The sequence below is a fragment of the Leishmania donovani genome, chromosome 24 (genome assembly GCF_000227135.1).
Source record: "Leishmania donovani BPK282A1 complete genome, chromosome 24".
NCBI lineage: Eukaryota > Euglenozoa > Kinetoplastea > Trypanosomatida > Trypanosomatidae > Leishmania > Leishmania donovani.
Window position 1 is genome coordinate 777,393 of NC_018251.1, and position 14,258 is coordinate 791,650.

General features: G+C 63.2%; 4 protein-coding genes and 1 pseudogene across 4 annotated transcripts, besides 1 other annotated feature; all 5 read right to left on the reverse strand.

The window, feature by feature from the left end:
* Window positions 1-315: 315 nt before the first annotated feature.
* LDBPK_242090 (phosphatidylinositol 3-kinase, putative) lies at window positions 316-3,585 on the reverse strand (the record flags this gene model as incomplete). Its single annotated transcript, XM_003861251.1, has 1 exon — window positions 316-3,585. One exon carries the CDS (start codon window positions 3,583-3,585, stop codon window positions 316-318), a length of 3,270 nt encoding a protein of 1,089 aa, XP_003861299.1.
* A 918-nt stretch (window positions 3,586-4,503) lies between these two features.
* LDBPK_242100 (tubulin folding cofactor D, putative) lies at window positions 4,504-8,841 on the reverse strand (the record flags this gene model as incomplete). Its single annotated transcript, XM_003861252.1, has 1 exon — window positions 4,504-8,841. The coding sequence occupies one exon, from the start codon at window positions 8,839-8,841 to the stop codon at window positions 4,504-4,506; it is 4,338 nt and encodes a 1,445-aa protein (XP_003861300.1).
* Window positions 8,842-10,196: 1,355 nt separating this feature from the next.
* On the reverse strand, window positions 10,197-10,976 carry LDBPK_242110 (3-oxoacyl-(acyl-carrier protein) reductase, putative; the record flags this gene model as incomplete). The annotated part of the gene is made up of 1 exon (XM_003861253.1): window positions 10,197-10,976. The coding sequence occupies one exon, from the start codon at window positions 10,974-10,976 to the stop codon at window positions 10,197-10,199; it is 780 nt and encodes a 259-aa protein (XP_003861301.1).
* A 1,072-nt stretch (window positions 10,977-12,048) lies between these two features.
* LDBPK_242120 (hypothetical protein, conserved) lies at window positions 12,049-12,315 on the reverse strand (the record flags this gene model as incomplete). The annotated part of the gene is made up of 1 exon (XM_003861254.1): window positions 12,049-12,315. One exon carries the CDS (start codon window positions 12,313-12,315, stop codon window positions 12,049-12,051), a length of 267 nt encoding a protein of 88 aa, XP_003861302.1.
* Window positions 12,316-13,318: 1,003 nt separating this feature from the next.
* LDBPK_242130 lies at window positions 13,319-13,834 on the reverse strand (annotated as a pseudogene).
* Window positions 13,319-13,834: a sequence feature.
* Window positions 13,835-14,258: the final 424 nt, after the last annotated feature.

Below are 14,258 nucleotides of genomic sequence, written 5' to 3' on the forward strand. Positions count from 1 at the left end.
GCTGGTGCCATCACCGGCCGAGAGGTCACATACCCATGTATGCACATCTGCGAGATTTGGGGGCAGGGGGAGGCGGGCGTACTTGCGCAGGCCCTTCCCACCCCCACCAAAACCTCGTCGCACTACGCCTGTCGGCAGCACCTGTGGCTTGACGTGTGCCGGCGGTGTTGTGTGACAAAGGCCGCGCATGGACCTCCTTACCGCTGCTTCCCTTGTCTCCCTCTTTCTCTTTCGGAGTGTCGCCGTGCCTCTGCAAGCTCGCTCATCACACAGCAGGGGGACAGATACACCGATAGGGCGCCGAGGGCACCGCAGTTAACCACGGGTAGCCTGTGCAGCGGCGTGCAGGACGTCCCAGAGGTTCGTAAATATAGAGCCAACGCTGTCGGCGATCACGTTCTGCAGGTACTGCGTCGCCTGGGCGTTGGTCAGGTCAAGCCGCAGCTTTTCCTGTACCTTCAGCAGGTTCACGCGAGGGTCGCCACCCTCCCCGGTTACTTGTGGCATACCCTCAGTGTGAGCGCCGAGCAGCAGTATGTGAAGCAGCAGCGGGGCGTGCTTGCGTAGCGTGTTGTAGGCGCTGCAGCAGTACAGCTTGAACTCAGTGAAGCCGGTGCTCTGCGGCCCACCAAGCACCTCCACCATCTCACGGTTGATCTTCATGGGCGGCGGGAAGGGCTTCGGGTCGTTGCCGAGCACGTAGCCGAAGTCGATGTGCAGCAGTCGGCCGTCCTGTGTGATGAGGATGTTCTCCAAGTGGCGGTCGCCGATGCCAAGGACGAAGGTGATGACGCAGTAGCCGGCGAAGCTGCGAGTGTAGCGGTCCATCGCCTGCCGCAGCAGCTCCGCCGTGCTGTTGTACACCCGCAGGTACTTCAGCACGTCGCGCTGCACGCTGAAAAACGTCGTCACCTGCGGCACAATTTCGACAAGACCCTCGTTCGGGGCGGTGGCAATCACGCGATACGGTGTCAAGTAGAGTTGCAGTCCATCTCGCTGTAGGAGGTCGTCCATAAGGCGGATAAGCTGGACAATGAGCTGGTCCTGCCGGATGTCGTCGTTGTACTTGTACATCATGGCCAGCGGCACTGTGTCGCCTTCCCCGGCTCCGAGAAAGCCTTCTGCCTGTTCCTCCGCCGCAACGGCTGCGCTGGCACCGCCGCCACTGCTGTTCATCCCTTGCAGTCCACCGCTGCGCTGCTGGGACGGTGCGGGCTGCATCGCGAGCGGTGTCAGCAAGCAGGGAGACGGCGAAGCACCGTAGAGCGGCTCGCCCCCTCGCCCACCGCCCCACGCGAGACCCGCTGGCCGCAGGGCCGTGAAAGTCAGGCGCATCGGCAGCTTGGCGCTCTTGAAGATGTACAGCGAATCGGAAAGGAGCCCCGTGATGGGGATGCCGGGGTGTGTCGCGAGCGTCGCGACGCCGTAGCGGTCCAGCACGTCAACGGCTGAGGCGTGGCGGCTGCGGTACTGCTGCTTGGCTCCGCTCTGAGACGGAGGAGACCGTGGCGCACTTCCTTGTGACTGTGGTGACAGGGGCGGAAAGCGCAAACGCCGCACTTCGTCATCGGCGGCGCTGTCCACGTCGCTTGCCTCGACAGCACTGCTCCCGTCGCCTCCGTTCGCGTCGGCCTCCTCGCTGCCGTCGCCGGTGCGGGCAGAGCTCATCGAGTGCTCCTCCCGCATACCCGCCGAGGAGTGCGTCATCAGGCTGCTGCTGAAGCTCCCATTCACGTTTCTCCTGGACGGCATGCCGTGGTGCACAGAGGAGAAGAGGGCGCGCAGGCCGCACGCCTGCTTTGCGATCAGCTTGTTGCCCAGCGCCGTCTTCCCCAGGCGATCTAGTGAGCTCTGCTGCAGCTGGCGGCTGAGCAGCTGCAGCACCCGGTGCATTGCGTGCTGCTGGCGGAGACGTGTGGCGAAGTGCGGGCACTGCTGTGTCAACCGCTCCGACAAGCGACGCAACAGTGGCTCGAAGAGGGCCCTGCCGCCATGCCTGTCATCGCTCGCCTTTCCCGCAGCACTCAAGGTGCGACGCTTCTCCAGAGCCACCTCCACCGAGAGCAGGGTGTAGAGGGTGCTGCACAGCTCCCAGCACCCCACGGCGCGCTCCACCAAGAAGTTTGCCAGCTCCGCCTCCGCCGAGTCGTACCGCACTGCCTGCACAAGCTGGAAGGCGAGTTGACACAGTCGCCCATCGCCTTCCCTGCGCAACAGGCGCACGGCGTACTGGCGCACCGGCGCCACATGGTCAAAGTAGAAGCTGAGGCACGCCAACACATCCTCGAAGGCCGGCCTCGCCCACTGATAGATGAGGGCGCAGGCGGCGCGCCGCTCGCTGGAGTGGGTGTTCGCCCAGTCGACGCACCGCATGAAGGGCAGGAAGTATTTGCCGTCGCGACATATGAAGTGACGGTACTTCCACAGTAAGCGCGTCTCCTCCAGCCGCCCACCGCCGACCCCTCCGGCGCCGGCACCCGTCACCACGGCACCGGCGACGTTGTCCAGTTGAATGGGCGGACGCCGCAAAAGGCTCGCCAGCTGGTGGCGCTCCTTCGGCCCGGGAGGGGCACTGCTGTCGGACAGAAAGTACTGTGTCTTGGACGTGATGGCCGCCTTCGCCTCGCAGAGGTTGTGCTCCTTGAAGAAGGTGTACTGATCAGGAAAAGGACGCTGAGTGAAGTCACAGGAGTCGTCTGCAGCGTCGCTGTGCTGTAGCAGGCTTTTCATGTCGTCCGACACGCGCGCAACGCCAGGCTCGAAAAAGACGGCGGTGGTGGCCGCTGGAAGGTACAGCGTCAAAATTGCTGTTGGTGCGCCGCAGGGGTCTTTGGCCGACTGTGGGCTTCCTTTGCGGACAACGGCGTTGCCATGCCGTGCATGTTCAGCCTCCAGTTGCTGTATGGACAGCGTATCCAGCCATGGGATGGGTGGCATCATGCCGCGGTGAAAGTCAGCCAGGAGCTCCGCGGCACGCGTAGAGGTGCTCCACAACTGCTCATCACTCGGAGCGTCACCGCCCGTGCTCAGCGCCAGCTGCCGCTGGCCAACGCACAACTCTCCTGCCACGGAGTAGACGTGAAAGGCGGCCTCCGCGACGTGCGTGTCCCTGTGCCAGAGGTGCAGCTTGCAGCTTGCATCGAGCGGTACATCACACAGCTCTAGCGGAAAGACAAGCCACTCATCGGTAAACGTGTAGACCACCTCCATCTCTGCGTGCGTGTCCGTGTCGCCGCCGACAGGGGATGCGGGCGGCAGCAGGGCCGCGGCAGACGCGTACACGGCTGCCGATTCAACGACAGGGCTCAGCGGCTCATCCATGTAGACGAGTTGGGCGGTTATCTGGACAGGATAGTGGGGAAGCAGGTGAGCCACCTCGCTTACCGGGCCTGTGCGAGGCAGAGACGGCGACAGCAACGAACTCCTCAGCCGCAGCGAGCACAAGCGCAGTCTATAGAGATACTCTGCCGCTGCGTAGTCCTGCGCCGTGCGAAACGGCGCATCGTAGCGCACCCACTGCAGATCATCGCCTACGCGAGGCTGCCGCAGGACGCTCGCAATCAACGCCACACTCGTCGACGTCATGGGAGACGTGCCTAGAGGTGGTGAACGATAGAGGGGAGCGAGGTCAGCGGTCACGACGCAGCACTGGCAAGGCGTCCGCGGAAAACCGAGAGATGCACTGGCAGGCACCTCGCCAGAGAAGGAGGCGGCACGCGGAGCACAACGCCGACGGCGACGAGAGGAACGAGAGAAAGACGAAAGAACGTATCGTGGGGGATATCAAACGACATACGCGCGCGTGCGCATGTGCACAGGAGAAGGGCTGCTGCGGGGCTCTTGGGCAATCATGGCGGTGCGCGCGGCGGCAACGAGGACTGGGCCGTCCGGTGCGGAGAATGCGCACCTTCAAGAACGCAAGCAATTACCGCTCTCCGAATGACCTCAGAGAACTTAGACGTGCGTGTGACCGGGTATGCAGGGGTAGAGGTGGCGCTGGAAGACCGGACAAAACCACAGACAGAGGGGGAGAGAGAGACATGAAGAGTTAGAGGGAGACGGAGGGTAGGTGGAAGACAGCCGATACACACACGCACACACAAAAGGAACGCAGCTGCAGGAGAAGGCAGCTGACGGTGCAACTGTATGCCGCACGAGGCGGCAGAAGCCCTCCCATGTCGCTGTGACACCCTGTGTACACCATGGACACAACGAGCAGCATCAGAAGCGAATACGCCTGAGCACCTCTGCTCCTTGCTTCTTACGGAGGCAACGGCATGACAGTCATCTATGTCCGTGCGGTTCACATCAGAGAGCGAGAGGCCTGATAGAGGAGGGGGAAGGGGTGGACTTAGTGTGCGCAAACCCACATACACTCCGCACTAGAGTCGAGAATGCGTAGCACAAGCAACGGCCAGGTATCATGGGCATCAACTGTAGTCGGGCTTCCAAGACGTCGTGCACAGCAGCACGTGAGCTCGACCCCCTCTTCGCCAAGTCGACTCAGTAGCCGGTCTCCTGCACGAGCGACTTGTACGTGGCGGCTACCGCACCCCGCAGACTCCGCGCCGGCTGCATGGAGCCTCGCTGCGCGTCTTCGTTCGCCGACTCCCCGGCGTTGGCTGCTCGAGCGGCAGGGGGGTCAATCTCCAGCATGTCGTACAGCTCATTGCGCGCAGCCCTCGTGCGCGCAGCGTCGCTGCCGTCCCACTGCACCAGCATGAGGTGGGCCATCGCGCGCCTGCACCCCTCCAGCGGGAGGCCTGCTGGGGCGAGCGCGCCGGAGGTCAACACTAGCAGCGACGCGTAGAGGTCTGAGGCCACTTTGGCCCGTACCTTGGGGTAGCGGCTGGCAATCATCGTCAGAGCAAGCGCCCACGCACCGCGCCGCACCTCGACGTCAGGGCTTCGGCACACGTTCGTCAAGAGTGGCACCATCGCCAGCAGCACGATGATGTTCAGCGCAAAGTGCTTCAGTTCCTTTCGCAGCATCTCCAGCACTGCGCGGTGCTGCTCGACAGCAAAGACGCTCTCGTTGATGAGAAGGTCCAGGACGCGGCTGGCCGGCTTCAGCATGCGCTCTTCATGCTCGTGGGCCACAAGGACGTCCATGAGACACGCAGACAGGCGCTGCGGCAAGGTAGCCGAGGCTTCAGCGCTCGTCGCGTGGTCGCCATGGAAAGCGCTGAGCAGCGCCGCCGCAGCCGGCCTGCGCACGTGCTCGGAGAGGTCACCCGCAGCCACGACGAGGCCCTCCATCGCGGCGTGGGCGAGGCTCACAGGACAGTGTATCAGCACGAACGGGCCAATGCAGCTGATGACCTGCTGCGTATTGTTCCAGGCGAGGGGTTCGCCGCGCTCGCCACCAGCGTCGCTGTCTTCACCGGTAACATGGGTCACCAAGCGCCGAAGGTGTGCCCGAAACAGCGCCACCTCTGCCTTGATACTGAGCTCGTAGTTACTCAGACCCACATCCTTGTCCGTCCCTTCGGCCCACAACGCCTTGTCGCATGGATCGTCCAGCAGCACGCGCGCGAGCACACCTCCGGCCACAGCCCGTACACGGTCGAGCTTCTCCAAGACACATCGCACCACGCCTTGCAGCACACGCATCTTGGTGGCCGCCGTGCAGAGCGGGACTGCCGCAGCGGCTGTGAGGCCGTACGTCAGCAGAGAGGGAAGTCCCTCAAGCACGGCCAGCCGCACAAACGAGCCGACGTCGCCGCGCTTGTCCGTCGCGTAGTCCTGCAGTGCTTGCAGCACTGTTCCCTCCATCACCGTGGTGTACCACGCCGGCGTCACAGATGGCGCGCCGGGGTCGATGCGGACGAGCACCTGCGCGAGCGAGCGCACCGCGTTGCGGCGGACATGAGCGTCCGCCAGCTCCGGGTTCTGCAGGTCCTCGGCGCTCAACAACGAGGCGCGCTGCAGCACGGGGAGAAACGCTTCGAATGCGAGAGGGGCTGATGCGCCACTGGTGGGCCCGTCGGCACTTGTCATTGCCCCTGGCGCCCACGGCGCATTCAGCAGCGTCGCAGGCAACCCACCTACCGCGGCGAGAAAGCCGCGCCGACTCAGGACACGCTGCGCCGGCAAGCAGCCTTCGTACACCTCCATCAACACCTTGCCGTGAAAGGATGGGAGAAACTTCACGAAGTATGTCTGCGCCACCGCGCAGAAGGTGTCCGCAGCGGCGTGCTGCACCCAGTCCAAAATGTTGTCCCACGAGTCCTTTAGAAATGCAAAGACGACGGCGAGGGTCCGCACCTTGTCTACCCGCCCACCAACTCGTCTCACCTCCACCGTGTTCGGCAAGGGCAGGGACTGGCCAGCAATGGCTTGCAGCATGACGCAGCATGCTTGTCGGATGTGCGTGCCACCGCGCGCGCTAAAGCCACGAGACCCCTCAAGAGTTGCCAGCATACCAATAAACTGCACTATGTGACCCTCGCTCCACGCAGACGGCGTGAGGTTGCGGATGAGCTCCGCGATGGCGAGGATGGCGCCATGACGCGTCGCCACTGTCGTGTCCTCGACTCGCCTCAGCAGCTCCGGCAGCACCTCCTCGAGAATCGTAGCGGCAGGCTCACGGATGGCAACGAGCCCGAGCGCGATGGCGGCCATCTGGCGCACATTGCGGTCCCAATGCAGCAGCTTTGCACCAACGAGCTCCCGCAGCATCCCATCTCGGTACGTGTCGTACTGCGCGATCACCGGCGCCACTACCGTGTACGCGTGCCGCAGCGAGGCAAGCGAAAAGAAGTCCACCGCCGTCACCAGCTCGATACCGTGCTCAAAGTTGCCGAGACGACCCACGCACTCCTGAAAAGCGGCAGCCGCTGCGCGGCGCACGTTCACCTCACGATCGAAAAGCGCCGTAACCACAAGCGCGACGCTCAGCTGGCGCACGTGGATGACGAGGTCTTCAGCGTCGTAGGCGCGCGCCACGGACCAGCAAGTGTAGCACGCGGCATCCCGCACGTGCGCTCCTACGCTGTAGGTGCCCCTGCTGAGGTCGTACGTCAGGCCCTCGGCAACCAATGGCACCACCTTTGACAGCAGCGCCGTACCCACGAGGCCGCGGCGGCACAGCTCGGCGATCGTAAGGAGGCCGCCGTGCCAATGGGCGTCGCTGTACGCGTTTCTGAATACCTTTAGTACCTCCCCCATGACCTCCTCGGCAAACACCGCAGGTAGTCGCTCGCAGACGCGACCGATGCCCTTGGCTGCGCTCCAGCGCACTACTGTGTCCTTGTGCCCAACGGCCTGGAGAAGAAGCCCAATCCCAGTCTCAAGGCTTTCCTCGTCTCCGTCCAGCCCGTCGATCTTGTCTTCATCGACGGCGTCCCTGCCCGCCTCTTCCTCCTGCCGCGCGCTCAGCTGCGCCGCGCCCTCGGCAGCCGCAACGCCGAGGTTGGCGCTGAGGGAGGCAATGTGCCGGCTGTAGCGCCACTCGGCTCGGCGGCGTTTCAACATGGACAGCACCAGCCGCTGGCCCACCTTTGTCGCTGTCTTGCAGAGGAGGCTATCGTTGAGGTGTTGCTCAAAGACGGCCGCCACACACGCCAGCAGGCGAGGTGCGAAGCCGACGAGCTCCTCCCGTCGTCCGAGCTTCATAGTCTTCGCAATCGCGAGCAGCACGCCAGGCAGTAGGAAAGGCTGCGACAAGAGTGAGCTGAAGGTGTTCTGCGTCCCCTCGGCGAGGAAGGCCCACGGAGCCCCTGGCGGCACCACCGTCGCCGCCCCGCCAGCACCCACGGTCGCGGTGGGCGAGGTGGATTCCAGAATGAAGTTTGCAAAGTCGAAGAAGAGCCCTCGATGCCGTGCACTGTCGGGCCGAGTGAGCAGGCGGGCGACGAGGAGGGCCGCCGCCTCGCGACACTTGGACGTGTCGGCGAGGAAGCGGCTTGCTGTGACAAGGGTGGCGTCTGAGAGCGGTAGCCGTCGAACCGCCGCCGAGCCGCCGCCTTCCTCGGCGGAGTTCGTGTCGACAAGGGCTAGAGAGAAGGGCACGAGGACGAGATTCGAGAGCCACAGCAGCAGGCAGTAGCGCACCTCCCACTCGCGCTGCCGCGTCGCGTCGGCCACCCACAGCTGTAGCGTGTAAAAGACGTCTTCGTAGTGCCCCACGTTATTGGGGAAGTGGCTCGTACAGCACTTTTCTCCAGCGGTCTTGACGACGCTGTAGAGGGCCTTGCACACTACGTGCAGCGGGGTCTTGGGTGCGTCCGCATCGAACATGGTCAAGTCCTGACCCAGCGCACTCGCCACCACCAGCGTCTGCGTCGCCGCCGCAGACGCCGGTGGTGCTGATGCCGCCCCGGCAACGGTGGACGATGTCAAGGCTTCCCCAGCACCCGCAGCTGCCGTAGGCGACTCTCCCGCTCCCGACCCCGCTTCGCGTGCCCACACCTCCGCGGCGTTGGGCAGATAGCGGAGAAGCAGGTCCACGAGAGGCTGTATCAGCATCTCCAGGTACGGGTACAAGAGATGTGGGCTGTTCTGGTAGCGGTCGACAATCTTCGCGAAGCGATCTTCCAACATGGCAGCCACTCCGTTCGGGTCCTGGCCGACAGAGGGCAAAAGCTGCTTATTTGTGGGCGGCAACAGCTCTGCAGCGCGCGCGAGCAGAGCGGCACACTCCGCCTCCTCCTCGAAGAAGGACGGGTCGCACGCCTCTTCGTCATCGTTGTTATCTAGCATGCCCGTGTCCGAAGCGACAGCTGTGTCCTCCTCAGCGTTGGGCACATCGCCTGCGCTGACCATCGTCGCCGCTGGCGCGGGATCACTCGCATCCGCCCGCGCGTCCATTGGCGTTTTCTCCACGTGAGGTGACGGCATCCTAAGCTGGGGAGAGACGTGAGAAAAACAATAAGAAGGGGGCTGAGGGTCGAAGTGCCGCGCCGAACAAGTTAGCTGGATTGCTCTCGTGTGAATTACTATGCCACAGATGATGGCCTTAGTCCGCCCTCCGTCTGTGTCAGTGCGTCTATGGCAGTGCTCGTTGCCCTGTGGGCTTGAGTGCGTCCGTGTGCTCGTGGGCTCGCGGGACGTCCCAGTGAGCAGCCCGACAACGCGACATGTGTGAGTGAAACAAGTCAAAGATGGAGAGCGAGGTGAGGTAAGAGCGAAGGAGGCAACCGCTGAGATGGCGTGGGGGAGGCCGGCGTGCACCCCTGCGATCAGGAGAAGAGTTCAAGCTCGCAACATGGGGGGGGGGGCGGATGGGGAGTGGCGCATGCAAGAGCACACGCCGCATGATGCCATGCACCACCTTGCAAGGCTCCTCGTCCGCGCGTTGCCCCCTCACTGCAAAGTGGCTACGCACCAGAGTGCCATTCATTTCCAATCGCCAGTTCATCGCGCAGTCGCGTCCATAGAATGGCAGGCACCTCCTTGTTTCTACGGTTTTGTTTCGCTAAGGGATATGCGAGCCCTGAACAGCGGGGTACAGCTCATACAGCGCATGGCATCTCAGGGCACGGTGCCCCCGCCCCCCACCCCCACCCACTCTGAGGGCGGAAGCCAAGCAGCTCCCAACCTAACCCTGCCAATGCCAAGCCCCTTCGCGTGGTGACAGGGTCAAGCACCTACAAGGTAGGGGAGGCCAGAGCGATGCACCGCCACGGATGCCGGCGGCCCGGTCCTGGACGGGCGCTGCGTCGGAGCGGCCTGCGACGGCGAGCACGCTTGTGCGCCACCCATATGACTAGGCAGTGTGCCAACACGTGACTCGAGCGCAGCTCAGCCGGCCCTCACACTGCCCACGGGGGCGAGGGGACCCTGAGCCACCGCGAAGGCGGAGGGGACGCGCCACGCGGCGGCGTGCGAAGTGGGTAGGTGGGGGGAGAGGTTGAGGCCGAGGGCATGCTCCGATGGCTGAGGCGGCGCATCGCCCTGGCGCGTGTCGACGGCCGCTTCGCACCACACGACGGGCGGCGTGTGACAGGGCCCGGTGGCGGTAGCGCATGGCGTTTCACCTCACGTGGTGTGCGGCAGACAAAAGTGGACACGCGTTGAAGAGGAAAAGGATGCTGGGTGTGTGAGAATCGCCGGCACGCACACGCTCATGGAAAAACGAAGCCAGCGTGAGGAAACGCAGGAAGCATGCAGGAGCCAAAGAAGAGCAACGTGGTGGGGGGGGCATGCATGCATGCGCATCTGCAGTTATGCACCAACGTGCCTGTGTGCATACACTACTTGGCTGCCATACGGGTTGCCCCGTCAAGGCGAATGCACTCGCCGTTCATGTATCGGTTCGAGAATAGAAAGAAGACCAGGTGCGCAAACTCCTCGGGCTTGCCAAGACGGGGCGGGTACGGGACAGTCGCTCCTAGTGCCGCACCCAAGTCGGGCGGCAGCAGTGGTGTCTCCATGATGCCGGGGCAGATGGTGTTGACGCGAATGCGCTGCCCAGCAAACTCGCGGGCCAACGGCAGTGTCAGACTCACGATGCCGCCCTTGCTGGCTGCGTAGGCAGCCTGGCCGATCTGACCCTCGTAGGCCGCCACACTCGCGGTGTTCACCATAACGCCCCGGTCCTCATCAGCGCCGATCTGCGCGGCGTTTCTCTGCATTGCTTCGGCGGCCAGCCGGCATACGTTGAACGTACCAATCAGGTTCACCTGCACAGCCTTGCTGAAGAGGTCGAGGGGGTGAACGCCCTTCTTGCCTATGACCTTTGCCGCTGGGCAGATGCCGGCACAGTTGACGACGCCGAAGAGCGGCTGGCCGGCGAACTCCTCCGCTGCCTTGATGGCCGCCTGCACCTCGGTCTCGCTACAGACATCTGTGGCAACAAACTTGCCATTGATCTCCTTCGACACCTGCTCACCCTGCGCCGCGTTGCGGTCCAGCAGCGTCACCTTGGCGCCCATCTGCGCAAGAAAGCGTGCCGTGGCGGCCCCGAGCCCGGAGGCCGCCCCTGTCACCAGGATCAGGCGGCCGGCAATCGACTGGATGGACTTGGCCTGCATGACTCTCTCGACAGCAATAGCAAAAAGGAGGGAAGAACGACTTGGCAATGCAGCAGGAACGCGTTCAGCAGTGGAGGAGAAATATGTGAATGTACAGGCGCGTGAAGGTAGGGAGGGAGAGGGGAGGGGGGAGAGAGAGCCAATACGGAGAGGCGGCGAAGACAGAGAGGAGCGGCGCTCAGTCGCGCGCGTCTTTCGCAGTGGTGCGGCTCAATGCAGCCAAATAGCCGTGCCGCTGCTGTCGCTGTCTGTCCGTCAAAAGGGGAGAGGAGGGTGAGAAGGGGCTCTGCCAGGAAGCGGATACAGAAGGCCGAAGGGAAGGGAGAGTGTTGGGGCAACGGCAAGGGCAAGAGAAGAAACCAAGTCACATGCCGTTGCGGAGAGCTGCGGGCCTGATTCGCCGTAGAGGGAAGGCTGAGGGGTGGGGGAGGAGATAGAACGAGAAGCGAAGAGAATCGGGGGGGGGGAGAGAGAGGGGAAAGGGCGATCGCGAAGACACTGGACTCTTTGCCACGATGGTGGGCACGCGCACCTGCACGCAGATCTACGTGAAGGCGTGTATATGCATGTGTGGGGGGAGGGGGGAGGTTGCCGCCTGCACTGCGTGTAGCAAAGGGTGGGTTCGGGTGCCTTGAGTGAATGTCGCGGTCCCACTTCCCGCAGGTCGAGCACCGAGTGCATACAGAGCGGCATGCAGTCATGTCTCTATCCACCCTCTGCGAGCTAGTGCTGAAGATGTAGAGCAGCACGCGTGCTCGGCTGCCTTATCGACCGTCGATACACCTTACCTGTTGCTCTTCTTGTCAGCTTTATCAAGCACTGCACCCCCACTCCGTCCTTCGCCACCCATGAAGCCCTCACACCCGTGGAGCACCGGAGGGAGAGGGGGAGACATGCTTAGGCAGCATGACGGACATAGAGGAAGGGGGAAGGGGGGCTGAACAAAACGCCGCTTTCTCACCTACGCTAGCAGACCAGTGCGCCTGCGCACGCACCCGAGACAGACAGACACACGCACACACGAGAGATACCCCCACCCGATATACGGCGACACAAACCATTTGCTGGTTGGTTACTTGCTCTTGGTGTTGAGCGTGAAGCCGTGTATGGCGCTTATTTCCTCCTTCAAGACGCTGTTGACGAGACGATGCTGCTGAATGAGCGACTTGCCCTGGAAGACCGGCGATACGATGTCAATGTTAAAAAAGCTGCCGCAGCCGGCGCTGACATCGACGACACGGATGGACTGGACGGGCTTCAGGGCCGCGCTCGACTCCAGCTTCGCCTGGATGTCGGCTGCCGTGTAGGCGGCGAGGAGGCGTGGCGCAACTCGAAACATAAACGCCCTCGGTAGGCTGAGGAAAGCGTAGTTGGGGAGAATCTGTAGATGGAACCTGAGAAAGATGCCCATACTGCGTGAGGGGGTCGCCGGCGGAGGTGGCAGTGGCGGTGTTGATGCGGGAGAGCAAGGGGTGGGAGGGGCTAGACGAATAGGTAGAGGGTGTGAGGAGGCAAGCATTGGAGGACGGAAAAGGGCGGACAGCGTCACTGCCGTTGGCACCCCATGACTTCTCCTCCGTATTGTGCGCGCTCTCTCCCTTGGGTTTGTCGCATCGTTGCCCTTTACTCCTTCGTTTTGCGAGCGGGTGCTGGGAGGGAAGATGGAAGGATAGGGTAGTCGCAGCGTTGCTTCGCGCGTAGGTGGTGCCCATCACACAATCCACAGACGACTGTCTCGGCTGGGCCGGCCTGCGATTGTGATCGAGTCACGTGATGGCCTGTGGAGAGAAGTGGAGAGAAAAACGGGAAGCGCAACAACACCAGCCAGGACCACCGCGGCGGCGACTCATGCACCTTGTAATGAACGATGGAGAAGGCCTAGTAAAGGCGTCCACGCCTCCCGACAGCTGAGAGATGGCAACGCTTGTGCGCCGCCTTCTCTGTGCTGGCGTCGATTGCCGATGCAGCCGATCGCACCGCATCCAACGCGCTCGGCAGCATCAGCCCCCTTCACGGCCACAGCAGGGCCGACAGAGGCTTGTCTGCCGCTCCCCGCGCTATACGCCAGATCCGCGGGGCGCTGCTGCAGGCGGCGCTGCTTTGCTTCCTCTAACGGCATCTCCACCCAGAAGAAACTGTCCCCGCAGACACCACTCCTACCCCCCACCACCCCCAGCACTGCCACCGCCGATTGGCGGGCCTTACGTCATTGCCTCGTGCGCAAGAAACTCCAGCCAGTCCACGTGGAGCTGCTTTACCCACGCCTTGCTCACAAGCTGCGCAGTGCGGCTAATGTGCAGCTCGTTATGCGAGCGCTGGCGAAGATTCTAGTACTGGGTGCGCTATACTACTGCCGTCACACGCGTGTAGTCGGCCTCAGAGGAGAGCCGCACTCCATTTGGCAGCGGTGTACGGGTGATGCAGGTGCTGGAGAAGCGCAGAATCATGCGGAAGGCCTGGAGCAAACGCACCACAGCGAGTCCATTGGCCTGCATCTGTGCAGCCTTCTTCATGGTGAGAGGCAGCGCCTGCCAGTTCCCTCCTCGACGTCGCAGAGGGATGCGCCACTGGGCGTAGTTGTGGCAGTACTCAAGCAGGTCATGGTGCGACAGATTGCCGTCGCAGCGACCGCGGTACGCCTCCTCGCTGAGAGCGTGACGGTCGCTAGCGTGCTCGTTCCAGGGTGGTGTGATGTGCGGCGGAAGAGCTAGAGGAAACACGCTAGAGATGTGAAAGCAGCGCTCGTGTGCCTCATGATCCAAACGTAGACACCGCTGCGTCTCCTGGCGGGTGTGCGCATTGGCAGGGGCGCTATACTCCATCGGTGCGTAGGTGAGGGCGCTCGAGGCTCCATGCATCGAGGGATGGCAGGCGATGACAGAGGGTACTGAAGAGCCTCGCTATGAAGTCCCTCTGTTCTCTTCACAGCAGTGCTTTCGCGGCCCTGAACAGCGGGGTACAGCTCATACAGCGCATGGCATCTCAGGGCACGGTGCCCCCGCCCCCCACCCCCACCCACTCTGAGGGCGGAAGCCAAGCAGCTCCCAACCTAACCCTGCCAATGCCAAGCCCCTTCGCGTGGTGACAGGGTCAAGCACCTACAAGGTAGGGGAGGCCAGAGCGATGCACCGCCACGGATGCCGGCGGCCCGGTCCTGGACGGGCGCTGCGTCGGAGCGGCCTGCGACGGCGAGCACGCTTGTGCGCCACCCATATGACTAGGCAGTGTGCCAACACGTGACTCGAGCGCAGCTCAGCCGGCCCTCACACTGCCCACGGGGGC